At 36.7% G+C, this 14,559-nt stretch overlaps 1 protein-coding gene across 8 annotated transcripts in view; it reads right to left on the bottom strand.

Annotated features, from left to right (window-relative positions):
- Window positions 1-14,559, bottom strand: part of EFR3A (EFR3 homolog A) — a 91,716-nt gene that overhangs the window by 72,422 nt on the left and 4,735 nt on the right. For 5 of the 8 annotated variants that reach the window (XM_075495282.1, XM_075495278.1, XM_075495275.1 and 2 more), the window contains exons 2-3: window positions 14,006-14,059; window positions 7,872-7,961 (exon numbers count right to left, since the gene is read on the bottom strand). Coding sequence is in view for 3 of the 8 variants with exons in the window: in XM_075495279.1 (XP_075351394.1) it covers window positions 7,872-7,884 (13 nt within the window). In the remaining 5 variants the exon portion in view is untranslated. Of the gene's footprint in view, window positions 1-7,871; window positions 7,962-13,041; window positions 13,169-14,005; window positions 14,060-14,559 lie in introns of those variants that run through there. The other 3 variants (XM_075495276.1, XM_075495280.1, XM_075495281.1) reach the window with 2 other exon arrangements.

Raw genomic sequence — 14,559 nt, 5'->3', positions numbered from 1 at the left:
AACTGCTGTAAGGACGCGCTCATCAGCCATTGCAGTGTTCCTGTAATGCACTCCCAGAGGGAACAGAGGACTCATCATTTAGACAGGATGAAGTCCCATCCCCCAGATAAGCCTCTCCTCCACCTCCCACCCTAGTGCTATTTGGCATCTAAACAGCTGGTTTCTAGCCTCTCTCCACCTAAACGCAGCAAAGCAAATGTCCAACATGCAGATGAAATTTCTGTCTTGAGAACACGATATTCATCTTTATGTTAACTTCTGACGCCCATGACAGCAAAATCTCAGTAACAGCCAACGTGGAAAATTCCATCCACTACCTAGGATTGGCAATTTCACATTTATTTTTAAAAATATGTTGGTGCTCAGATAACTTTAAACAAATGAAAAAAAACCCAACTTTCTCCCAAGAATTTATTCTTACAGTAGAGCTGTAAAGCTAATTATAAAGTTAATTCTGGTGCGATATGACTTCAAGGTGTGTTCTTCTACACTTGAATCAACATGGAGAAATGCACAGCATGCTACAGTGACAAGCATGTAAAAATAATTTGAATATAAGCTTTTTGTGAAAATGAGAAATGACAATGCGTGTCAAGCTACTAGTAAGAAGTAGAAAAAAAAAATCCAACCTAGTCAAATAAGGCTTCCCACTAAGCTTCTTCAATGAATTATTCTTTTCAGAACCATTAGCAATTAAAACAAATCCCCAGGGAAGATATTATCTTTGGGACAGAGTCTTTTAAAGACTTCTAATCCATTAAAAGGAAGTTTTCCATTACATCAAGTTCTCCAGTTGCATTCTTTTTCACAAGTTCCACAGCCTGCAGTGTTTCCATACTGTCTCTTCTTTCTCCCACCTTTGTTGTTTTCACATAGTAACTTTGTTTTACTTGCTCATTTCTGTTCTCTTCAACACCGCCTCCTCCTTTTCTACTCTGAGATAGTACCAGCACTCTCTATTTTTAATACAGTATTAAGAATATCTAAAATTAATCTGGTTCCAGTGAAAGAAGCTCTATGGCTTATTATGAATTTTGCTTTTTAGTTCTGGTCCTTACTTATATTCCTATTTAGCTGGGCAGAACAAGGTCATTTACTTCTCATCACTAAAGTAATACAAAAAGGAAATTTTGTCACTCCAAATTCAGAAGACACCTGGAAAGACACATCTACATAAATCTCCTTGACCCCTCTCCATCACAGCTGGCACTGATAACCTGGTCACAGTAAACGAAATTGGTAAAGTCCAACTTTCATTCCTGCTTTCAATATCAAGTTTGTATCATGATACCCCTATTTCTAAACAAATACTGATTTTACAGAATCACAGAATCGTATAGGTTGGAAAAGACCTTTAAGATCATTGAGTCCAACCATAAACCTAACACTACCAAGACCACCACTATACCATGTCCCTAAGCACCTCATTCAAACGTCCTTTAAATACCTCCAGGGATGGTGACTCAACCACTTCCCTGGGCAGCCTGTTCCAATGCTTGATAACTCTTTCAGTGAAGTAAAATTTCCTAATATCCAGTCTAAACCTCCCCTGGCGCAACTGGAGGCCATTTCCTCTCATCCTATCACTTGTTACCTGGGAGAAGAGACCAACCCCCACCTCTCTACAACCTCCTTTCAGGTAGTTGTAGAGAGCGATAAGGTCTCCCCTCACCCTCCTTTTCTCCAGGCTAAACAACCCCAGTTCCCTCAGCTGCTCCTCATCAGACCTGTGCTCTAGACTTGTGCATTTTATAGCGAGGTGTTTTGTAAATCAGTGAAAAAAGGGGACATAAGCAAACTACTGGACTAAAGGAGAAGGGGAGGGAAAAGGATGCTCATAGCGCTTTGTGTAATCTCTGAAGCACATGAACTGGCATTATTCCTCCATCCAAACAAGCAGTAGAGCATGGAGAAGATTCATAACAAACACTGACAAAACACCCATTGTATTTAAAGGCCTCATCCAGTAACACGCTGAGCCAGCAGTATACCCTTTACCTACCATTTAATTTGGAATAAAAAAAGTAAAGAAGGATTGACATTACCACAGCAGCTGCCTTCTACTCTCGCTACTTAAACACGAACACTTTGCTGTCTCTCCCTGTCCAAACGCCTGGCTCCTCCCAAGATCAGTGGGTACAGGGGAATGGAGTCTCCCCAGCACAGTGATGATCCTGGCATAGAAGCAGGCTCCCAGTACCAGAGAGACTATCCTGTTCAAAGCCTGGCTTCACCTTGGCCCTAACCTATTCTCTAACCCAGATGAGCAATATTCAGAATACTGCATCCTTAAACACTTCACAACCGCAGAGGATAGCTGCAGGTAACAGATAAGTGTGCTATAACCTTTGCAGGCACTCAAAGGCCAACAAACTTGCTTTACACTCCTCCACGGGTTCCACTGAGGATGGGGGCTGCAACACCTGCACCTCCCCTACCACCTTGTTCCCACTTTGTTGCAGGTAGGGAGTAGCATCTAACATGGAAGACCATTCTACAGAAGACGCTTTAGCACCTCAGGATTGAGATGGATATTGTGCTTGACGGAGAGGAAAGACACTATGGAAGGCATGGTTGAAAGGCAACAGAACAAGCAGCAACACTTAGCCTGTCTCCAGGATGGCCAGGGGTCAAGAACAAGCATTTCTTGAAGGGTGCCAGGGGCAAAACTATTCCAAAAGAGCCACTGTCTCCTTCTGGGGTCTTCAAACCATACTTCTGGTCAGCAGGTTGGCCAACTACAGGTAAAAATATATATACTTGGCTAAATGCCTCACTAAGCTTTGGTGGCTGCTACTTAAGCCCAGGCTACAGAATCCCACCCAGATGCTCAAGCTGGTCGTACCTTTTCTTCCCAGTCCCAGCTTCAGACAGCAAGGCAGACAGCTGACAGGGACTTTCTCCATGCCACCCCACCCCCCCACCCAGTTCTAGTTTTAAAAGTTCTAAACTAGATTTCCCACGCTCCCTTTCCCATTGCATTTCCTCATAGATCACTGGACACAGCCCTCATTCCCAGCAAGGAAGAAGGTCATTTTGTTGTTTGAACACTTCTGTTTTGCTACAGGATGAAGCCATTGCCTTTAAAGCAACAGCCCTTGTATATGCACATATTTTGAGGATGAGAGGGGAGGGGAAGAAGAGGGCATCAACAAGAAGCTGGGACAAGAGCACGGGTCTGGATACAACTCTAGGCAGAGCATTAGGACATGGTATGTTGATAGTCTATTAAGTAGGGGCTAAAGCAAAGCCAACCATCTAGCAGTGATGTTGTGATGTACACAAGCTCCCATTGTAAATGTGGTAACGTTACAATTAATGGTACATTTAAAGTCTCAGGCTTATGGCAGTAGCACACATGGATTACTTAGCATCTCTTAGAACACAAATGGTCACTGAAACACCATGAACAGTTCTGCCTTTCAGCAGATGTCTTGATTCCAAAGTCAGAGTCACAAAAGAAACTGGAATGACTCCTGACACATGGAAAAGTTGCCAAAATGTCTAAAGATCTACCTTGCTGGTCAACTGAAATCTGTATTACATAGTAGAATCTTCTGGTTTTGAAGCTGTGGCTTCCTTATACCAAGCAACAGATGGAACAGTGTCAAACACTCCCTACATGAAGATGAAGGTCATGAAGGTTTTGTCAATACTACACATTTGCACTATTTGAAGAGAGCTTGAAGGATGGCACTGGTAAACTTTCATCACCACACCTGCCCTACAGAAGACAAGCTCACTTCAAACCAATGAGTAACTGGTCAGCAACTGCCCAGGGTTGCAAGTCTTCTCAGGGGGATAAACACCTGAAACTTTGTGCATTGAAAAATCTGAATGTAGAGAAGCATGAAGAAGTTTCCTGACTACTGCTACTTTTTCTATTTTCTTAAGATGATGCAGCTTGTTTTCTTGACCCAATCCACGGGGGAGGAACACAGTTGCAGTGGTAAGACCTCCCAGAATCTTATGCTGCTGCCCATCTTTTTCCTCAGAGAAAAGGATGCTCAGAACAGCTGTGTCACTTCTTTATCATAGGTATCCTATGACTGCAGTTATCTAGGCTGGGAGGATTAAATTCTCCACTCCTGCCCAATGGTGGCTTGCAGCACGTTGCCCAGATGCGCAGTGCTGAAATAGATCAGGGAGTACGTACCACATTGTCATTTGAACTGCATGAATAAAAATAAGGTATGAGAAGCTTTCTGTGAGTGAAAACAGCATGTGCGTCATGATTAAAGGTCCTGACAATAAGGAAACAAAGGTTCACAAGCCTTCTTTCTGGAAGCCTCAAAGCTATTGGGAAGGTTTAGCTCAGGGAACTAGATTTTAACCAGTTCAGAGTAAACCACTGAACTGTAGGTAGGAGGACATGTAAGAGTGTGTTGTTCTATATATCCTTTTTTCTATTAAAACACCCCAAATGCCAACATAAGCATGGCCAGAGCTTCAAAAACAAGTTTTACCGTCCTTTGAGCACACTCAGCTATAGAATTCAGTACTTATACACAAATTTTGAAAAACATTTCCTAATTAAAAAGAAAACTTTCTGTATACAAGTAGTTCAATACCACATTACATAAATTTGATTTCACAGACACACACATACATTGTACATAGAAAGCAACATAAGAAGTAGAATGGATGAAAACTTTTCTGTGAATCTAGAACCATACTGTGGTATCTACATTGAGAAAAGGGAGTGCCGCAATTCTTCTGAGGCACATACACAGGGCTCAAAACATGACAAAACATCTGTTCCTGTTCAGTAACAAAGTGTTTAAATTGTATTGACATTATTGAAAAATAAAATGCTAAACAAAAATGTTGCAATGTTACTTTGAAAAACAGAGTCACAGAAGATACATAAGCTTAAGAACTCAAATTCTTGTTCAAGTCTCACCAATCTTCAATTAAGTACCGTGTTTGTGCCTATACCTACCCATTTGATTTTCCCACAAAGTATTTACAAAATTGGATATTGCAATTTGGACATGTGAACATACATATAGAAGAACATTAAAATAATTTGGAATAAAAAATTTGAAAAAAATCTCTTTACATATAATCAAGAACATGTCCTCAGAGCTGTCCATACACTCCATTTTACACACTTCCTTTTCTGTACAGACAGCTTTACCTAGTTCATCCTGCCCTCACAGAAGAGCAGCTTTGTGCTACAACAAACAAACAAGCAGAAGTTCTTCAATAACTTTTCAGTTTTAACAGTTTTAAACAGACATGAAAGAAGTTACACTAAAAAAGCCTCCTTCTAGGTTAATCTGAATTACAAAATATCCTCGTGGTTGTTATCTTTCCCATTAGTTCTAAAAAGTGCTCCAGCTTGGATTCAGGTTTCCCAGAATAATTGAATAGCAGCTGTTACAAGGTTCTGAATTGTCTTCTCCTCTCCAAAACAGTGAGATTTAAGGGTAGAACATATGCCTATCTAGAACCACGTATCCCAGGTAATTAAAAAGCAGTTTCCCCCCTCCTGTAATTTCTAATCAGCCACACAGTACACACGGAACATACACGGAGCTGATTGCTCTTCTGTGCATCTTCAGTACCTAAAGGCTATGTCCCTTTGCTACCGCCACTCTGTTTCCCAAACTAAACTGTTCAGTTTAGGAGATGGTCAGTCTAGGAAACAGAAAGCTTTATATTTATGCACAAAGAAGTAGTTATATATACACATATTGTTAATCAGCAAGTCTTAGGTGTCTCAGTTTTCTGTAGAAACCAGACAGGACATCTGTGGGCACACAAGCTCATTGGTTTCTACAGCAATCCAAGCATTCCTCCCCACAAGCAGCACTTCTCACCATGCTGCAATTCCAACATCAGAATCAATTTGCAAAAATAATGTTCTGTCAGTTCAGGAGAACTTCAAGCTCACATCTAAACTAATGTCAATAACAGATCACAAACTCATTTAAAAAAAACCACACGCATACAGAAAAAGTCTTGGATCTAGCTTGCACTGCATTTATTACAAGACAAGAGAACTCTGCTAGCTCAATCACATTAGACAGATCAATTTTAATTTAATAACTATTTATGTTTTATTACCTATGAAGTTCAAAAGTAGGGTATCAGGATCCTAAAGTCCTTTTCTAATCATTAAACAGTTATGTTCTAGTTTAATGAAAATGGGAGAATCTGTTTTAATTGCATAAATTATTCTGTATTTGTTAGAACTATGGAAGGAGACCAACAAAATATCTGTGAAGATTTATCTTCACATGTTTCCTTACATATTAACAGCTTTACAAAAGTATCAGAAGGAGTACTGATTTAGTATAATGATATAGCTAAGCGTTAGGATGAAATTCCTTATTCATTCTCTTACTAAGGAATGAGTAAGCATTCTCAAGCCACAATTAAAGACTCGGGGTGCCCACTTCAAGCCAAAGTACAGACCTTAATCAGCAAAATACTATAACATGTCCAAGTACAATTTAGAATCACAATTGTGCTCTTCTTGAAAAATGAAAGGACTGAGCCCTTTAACAGATCTCAAGTTGGTCATGAAAAGGAAGACTGAGTTATACAGGTGCCAACTATTTTCTAAAATCTTGGGGTCTAGAATTCTACTCAGACTTTACATGGTATAAATCTATTTTTTAAAAAGCCACTGAATTTTAAAAGAACTAAAAAAATGTTTATTTTTAAATCAAATATTTACCTTTTCTCACATAATTGTTGGGGATTTTGCACATCTTTACAAAAGATTAATTCTTACTGCCATGTTTCTAGTTTAGAAAAACAATTCAATATTTGAAAGAAGCCAAAGTTCTTAAACATAAAATACCAGTACTTCAGTAGCAATCATTTCAGGAGTTCAGTCATTTGCACATGTAAATTATCAAAAGCTAGACAGTTCTTTACCTACAATGAAACCTTTTTGCTCTGAATTAAAAGCATGCAAGTCAGACTACTGCAATATTTACTCTACAAAAATACACTTACTGATTTAAACTGCTGTTCAAGAAAACAGCAAGTAGTCCATAAATAGATTTAACTAATTTGCTTTTTCTATTTTATACTTAGGCAAATTAAGAAGTTTCCTAGTTTACAAATGACTTGCTAGTCTTAAGATTCTTAAATATACCTGTGCAAGACAAGGATTCAATAACTGTTTTAACTTTTGAAATGTAAACAATTATGTCACGCCCCTGATGTTAGAAAATTTCATACTGACCCATGAATGACTCATGGGTACCAAAAGGCTTGTATTCTTTGAGCCAGCTGGGTTACCAGCAAGTCATAGGTCATTCCTTTGAACACATCAGGTACAAACAGAATTTGCTAGTATACTTCATAGACATGAACTCCAGAATATGGAATCAAGCAGAACTTTGGCTCTTCAGCTAAATATCTTAAAAACAGCAAAATCCGGAACTGTTCACCTTTGGACATGATCATTAGCTGAAATCTACAAGTTAGCAGATGAGGAAGAGTCTTATTCATCTACCTACCCCAACTTCCTACTCATTCCTGTTTAATTCCTGCATGAATTAATCTTGAACGATGTAACCTTCTAGAAATGAAATAGCACTCTTTGAAAGCCAAGAGTCATGTACACAGCTAACTTCCATCTTCAGCAATTCACAAGGTACCTGATTCTCTAGAGAGCCACTGGAGATCCTAGCAGACGATGATGGGAAAGAAAGTCCATATATCATGTAAAGGGAAGGCCAAAATATTTTTAAAAGCAGTTTACCCTGGTCTTTCCACAGACACATGCACATAGTGGAAAACTTTCCCCCCGTCCCGTGTGTGTCCCCCTCCAAAAATCAATTTTTCTTTGTTGTCATGCATTTAAAAAATAGGACACTTGCATGCATAACCAGCATCAGCCTTCTTACCCTTTCGTCCCATGATTGACAAATCAATAGCAAACAATGCTGCACATGAAGGTTAATCGACTGATAGGAAAACCAGTTGCAAAGCGATTTCTGTAAATAACAACAATAGCCATATTTTAATAAAACCTGAAAAAACTATTAAGCTACATTTTAACATTTGGTGAACTGTCCATGTATAGTTTAAAAGCACATAAAGGCTTCTGTGGGGACAGAATTAAGTTCATCTCTACAGCATTTAATTTCCTATGTTATATGCCCAGATTGCGTGCACACAAATGACAACAGCTGAAAAAATAAATTCTTCAGGTTTTGACAAGGAATGGATGAAACAAAATTGTTCATTTCTTGGCTATACTGAAGCGTGTTCCAAAATAAATGGAAAGAATGAAAGGAGGAACGATGTTAATGTTGTTACTAGACATTATTTGCAATGTGTTCATACAAGTGATTTTCACTTTCTATGGGACTGCTCCTAAACATTAACTTTCCCAAATGGGGTTAGGATGATGCGTACATAGAGAGAATTAACAGCTAACAGAAAACAACAAAATGAACACCTGTTCAAAATTAACAAGTCTTAAAGAAATCCATGCAGATTCATTAAAGAATATAGAAGCAACCACCCAACTGGCATACAAAGTTGCTTAGGGTATCATAAGAGAAATAAACAGATGTACAAAGACCTACAGTTTTCCAGCTACAAGTTCCTGGGGTTTTTGTCTTAGCTTAATCAAAGAATATATTTAGAGAAGTTACTACTTTTTGTTTTCAGTGTAGAAAAGACAACCACCTAAAAATCACCTGAAAAAAATCTGTATCTAAGTGTTTACATATTAAAAGCATTTAGTGTATATTATTATGTAAAGAATCCATTATATATTTTGTGATCATAGTATTATAATAGTTACAGATATTCTGAAATACAGTTATTTCCCTTTACTGACCTAGGTCTAGCAAATGGCTAACTGCTGCAGGAAGCCCAAACCATGACATACCCTTGGCAGCTGTTTTTCAAGTTCCTGTGTTAGTTAGGTTAGTAGCTGAAAGATGGACTTGATACAGGGCTGCTTGTATTTCTCATCCTCTAAGGTAGTAGAATCAAGCAGCAGACAATGATTTGAGATACTCCCCCATGTAACTCTTCTGTAATAACCGAAATATGAAAATTTTATAGCATTATAATGTATGTATTTTAACACTATTCTAAGTAGTCAACAATACTGTCAAAAAACTAATAGAGTTTCTACTGCCTATAAAATAAATTAAAGCAATTATGAAAAATGCTTCATTAAGTGGAAGGTCCCATTTACGGTTTTCAAGTATCAAGGGTACATGAGAAATATACTCCAGATGAGGAAAAAAGTATGCTAGATAGAAAGAGCGGAGAAAGTTATTAATTAGAACTATGGCTTAATTTTAACTAAAAACATTAGAAAGCTTAGCCCATGAAATATGTATATAGACAGATTTAGGAATACATCTCCAGCCACCATGGGTATTTTAGAATTGTATTTCACAGGGAGATAAATCTTCCCTTCTCATTAACAATTTTGTTATTACTTACTTATTATATACAGGATAAAAACTAGAATTGCAAAAGACAATTAAATTAATTTCCCAAAATTGTTGTGAGGGAAGAAACCCAAAATGAGGAGATTATCCGTCTCTTAAAATGCGTTAAGAACATTAAATATAAGTTAAGAATTCACTCATTTCAAATTCCATTTCAAGTGCTGTTTTCCTTCCTACGCTTGGCAAGGAAGCTCTATTCAAAAAGAAAATTATAATTTCAAAAGTTTGATTTTTTTTTGTTTGTTTGGGGGGAGAGGTGGGTTGTTTGGTTGTTTAAAGACCATGAAGCAACTTAACTGAAAGCAGTAACATCCAAGAACTAAGAAAAAAGACAATTACTATTCAATTGTCCTATCTTCTATTTACTTTCATCTCACACAAACTAGGGAAGCCACCAGCACACACCAACTGCAGACTAGTTGTCTCACAGACAACTGGCAAAAAGCCACATGGTGTTTGGAAAGCTGAGGAAACGAAATGTTACATAGTTTAATGAGACGCAATCGATGCATTGAGCATACTCCAAGAAGCATTCTGAAGTTACCAAAACAGTCACTTCACTGTAACCACGAACAGGCCAAATCATGGAAGATTTTGCACATAACTGATACATGTATCTCTTAAATCAGAGTGGTCTCTTTCTAACTGGCAGTTATTTGTCAGAATAGCATAGGGGATTTACTATTACTAAAATCATATTACTAAATCATATTACTAAATATCACAGCAGTAATTCAAGGGAAGAATGTGGGAAAATTACATTTGTCAAAATCCTTATTTTTATTTATTTGCTCGCTTAATTTGCACGTTACAGTCAGTCCTACAAGGACCTGCTAATCAGCAGCTAAAATCAGTTTAACGTAACAGTCATTATTAACAAAACCTTGAAAAGCAAAGATATAATTAAGTATGTTAATGGCATAAGTAAGAACAAGAGAAAAGAATAAGAAAAAAAAAAAAATCACACTCATAGCTACCACAAGTAAAATACATTCTTATAGTCAGCAGGTGTCCTCACCTGTCTCACACATAATTTTTCTAGTCCAAGCAATTTCATTTCAGTATAAAATCTGCCTTTAAGTTAAATATTTAATTGGAGTCAGGGAATATAGCCAGTAAGTAGGTTAGCTGTTTCTGAAAAAACTCATTATCTACCAAACTGTGTTTCAAGCATCTGATTAAGTGTGAATATCTGGTACATAATGTCCAAAAAGAAAAGAGTCTTAAACAAATGTTTTGATATATGATTTAGCACTGCTTTTTTTCTTAGAAGAAGCATTTGTAACATTTTAATCCAAATGCAGCCAACAAAAAAACCTACCAAAACCACCCATGTTCCATAACAGAAGTATGTTAAATGAAATTATCTGCACGAATTATTGAACAGGGAAATTGAGAGCAAACTTGTGACAAATGAAAAACACATACTGCCTGTACTGCAAAGGCTATCTGGTTACAAGTTCTTTGGTTTTGTTTTTAAATAAAAGGACTAATTAATCTTTTAATCCACGTTTCTTTGTGATAAGGCACAGCTAAATTGGTTAATAAAATAGCTGTGGCTCAAATTGATCTACTCCTACTATGTTATAATAGCAGTGCAAAAACACATTTGCTTTCTCAACATTTCAGAACTTGCATTTCAACTTCAGATGAAGACATCATGTCTATAAGCATACTTTGCCTCAATGCCCATGTTATTTCCACAAGAGGAGCTATACATAAGCTATAGCTACAAAGAATACAGGGAAAAACAATGTTTTGTCAAGGTTGCTACAAGCGCTGCTGAAATTATATAGTATTACACCTCCACTACAGACTAGCTGTCAATACAGATGCCATGCCATGGCTAGTCAAAACCAAGCACTTTTACATCTTAAGATTAAGAGAGCAGATTGAAAATTTTCTATTTATGAGCTATTACTGTATTGAGACTAAAACCTTAACTTTATGTCATTAAGGACTCAATGCAGCACTATATCCCCATTTTCTTAAATGGAATCACTAAACAGCAACATCAATAGAACATTTGATAATCCAATATGTAACAAAACTACTGCAGAGACCACAGCACACATGACTGAGATGACGTTAAATGAGAAGAACATTACCTTTGGTTATCTGCCAACATTCATCTCTCTCCCTCTCAATACCCCATCCCACTTCTGACTACATGCCTATCTTTTGGACAGTTAATATTGAGGGAGATAAAAAGTATATTGTCCTGTAAACGTTCATGTACAATAACTTCAAGACTGACTTCTAAAGTGTCTCTAGGAACAGCTAAAGTCCCCAGAAAGACTAATTAAGCCTCCTTGTCCAGTCTTCCCATAATACCAGTTATCTTGGCCTCTCCTGACCTGCCAAACCACCGCTTTTAGACCTAGACATTCCCTAACTACTGTACTGCCAAAAAAGGGGTAAAAATATTACCAGGAACTGATATAGAGACTCAGAAAAGCAGGACAACACTGGAAGAGGGAGTTGGTCAGGATGACCCAAGAACTCCGTCAAACTTTCCTTTTAACTAGACATTATTATTCTACTTAGTCTAAAAAGAACTCACTCTAACATGACAGAAAACATTTTTTGGAAAATGTTTCACTCTAACAGCCTTTTCCAAATTTTATTCCAAAAGATGTTCAACGCACTTGTTGATGTGTGGGATGAGAGAACTCCACGTGGGGGGAAAAAAAAATCCCAGCCTTTACAAACAACTAGGCTTTTCAGCTTTCAAGGACAAATACTTAAGATTTCAAAGTAACACTAAATAGTGGCAACCTGTTTCATCAATATGCTCTGAAAAGAATCCTGTGGCATCTCTAAAGAAGCCTAAATTAGCAGGCAGAAGCTTTCCCTTTCACATGCAACAAAGCTGAAGTCTTGAAGGCTGTCTCTAGGCACATTGATAAAAAGTACAACTAGACACAAAGTGATGCTTGCTAGCATTAAAATCTAATCATAGTTCTTCATCACCACAAATTTTGGAAGGAAAATATTAAGAAAGTACTGTTATTTTGTAAGAATTGCAATACACACGCATCTGTTAGGTTACCTTCCCTTCACCCACACACTTAAAAAGCTCATCAAATATACACAGAAGAGAAGTAAATGGCTGCGTAGTTCTGAATGTCTCATTACAGATAAATATTGCAACCAGTTGTTTTGGTCTCTTTTAAGTTCCATCTGACTCCGTAGTAATGCACACTCTACATGCATTAGGGCACATAGTGTTAATAATGACTGCGAACATAAGCATACCTGGTTTAGGACAAAAAAAAAAAAAAAAAAAATCTTACTTTTCCAGTTTAATTGTTTAAAAAAAAAAAACAACCCCACACGCTCCTTCACAGCAAAAGTGAGTAGCCATGATACAGGCCTTAATAGTACTAAACACTGCAATCGAAACACAGCAGCAGTTCACTGTATTACAAAAGCTGAACCACAGTACAGTCAGAACAATTTATGCCAGCTGCTTCTCATGTAAATATACAATATAATACATACATATTTGCCACTATTTAGTTACAAAACCGCATGTTTATGTAGAGGAATATTTTCAACTATTTAGCACAAAAGCAGAAATCACCTAAATACTTACAGTAAGGTATTCTACATGACAGTGGTTGTGGACAACACAACACATCAAAGTATTTTCACAGTTACAGAATAGTCACTTGCAGAAGTGCGACCATGTAACACAAAACCTAGAATTACTGTAAGGCATTTTAAAGTACCCAGTAGTCACAGCTTACAACAAATCTTAAGTCACTGCAAAAAAAAAAAAAAAGAAAAAAAAAGCTCAAACATTTCCTCATGAAATTAAACATTTGTGAAACTCATTACAAATCTACAATTAAAGAGCATCCAATATGATTGGTGCTGTAACTTTATGAAGACTTCTTTATCCTCTGGATAAAGCAGCCTGCTTTATCCCAAGACTGATGTTAGTAATTTTACTAGAGATCATGCAGGATTTTTTTAAATAGAAAATATAAAAATTTAAAAAAAAATAGTTGTAATTAATACTATTATAACACTTTTCATAATTTGAGCCTTTGCGAGAGAAATTTGCTACTCTTCAAGGTAAATAATAATTTGAGTCTTAGAAACATCTGCCTCAAAATCTCATTTAACTTTGAATGTTAAAAATAGTAAGCCTTATCACTTTATATCCTAAATAGTAATGCTATGTTCTATAAACTATATTTGAAATTTTCCAAATCTAGGCTTATAGCTATATCTGAATATCTTTTTATTTTCTGAATACAACTATTTTAGAAGATACTTTAAATAACAAAATTCATCAGTGTTAAACTGTGAACTTCTTATCAAAAAGGAAAATGCAGAGCCCATACTAGGTTCCTTTGAAAAATATACGGAGATTTACAAAGGCAGAGGATGGAAAATATTGAGATCTTAAATATCTTAATGACAGCAAGTATCATAATTTGGGGGTTTTTTTCCATTTTAATTTTGGTAAAATTTTTAACCCCCAAAGAAAATACCATAATAGTAAACACACTTAAATACTGTCTTATCACACTTAAGGTAACAATACTTACTGCCAGGCATTGTTAATCAGGAATCTGTCTTCAATTTTGCAAAAATATAATAGGCTATAAAGAAAACAAAAAATTAAGTCAAGACAATAGCTTTAGACAATTTACATCCAAATATACTTGGAAACTTAAGCAGAATGAGCCAAAGTCATATTCTTCAGCTCCAATATCAAAGAGGCTGTTACCACAGAAACCCAGATATCATTTTATCTGACCAGACTATATGTAGGTTTTGACAGTTCTTGAAATTTAGTCATTCTGTTCTCAGATTTGATGCCTGAGTAAACATTTTTCTCTGTATTTATTGGGATGACCTTTCGAACTGCCACTGTTTAGGATGCTAAATGGTGTATAGCCTTACAGGATACTTCCACTTCAAATGTAAATCACAGCCCTTCTCTGCTGAAATGCCTGTGAAAGGTTTCTGTCCTATACAAAGAAAAACGCTGCAGAAAAATCTTTGTGGCACTTTCTAGGACATTATCAAAGAAGTCCTAAGTATCAAAGTCCTAGTATCAAAGAAGACAGATTTTAGATCAGAGAGCAAACTACTATAA

Source organism: Mycteria americana, chromosome 2 (assembly GCF_035582795.1).
Source record: "Mycteria americana isolate JAX WOST 10 ecotype Jacksonville Zoo and Gardens chromosome 2, USCA_MyAme_1.0, whole genome shotgun sequence".
Taxonomy (NCBI): domain Eukaryota; kingdom Metazoa; phylum Chordata; class Aves; order Ciconiiformes; family Ciconiidae; genus Mycteria; species Mycteria americana.
The sequence above is the reverse complement of the archived record's forward strand: the minus strand, read 5'-3'. Positions and strand labels throughout refer to the sequence as shown.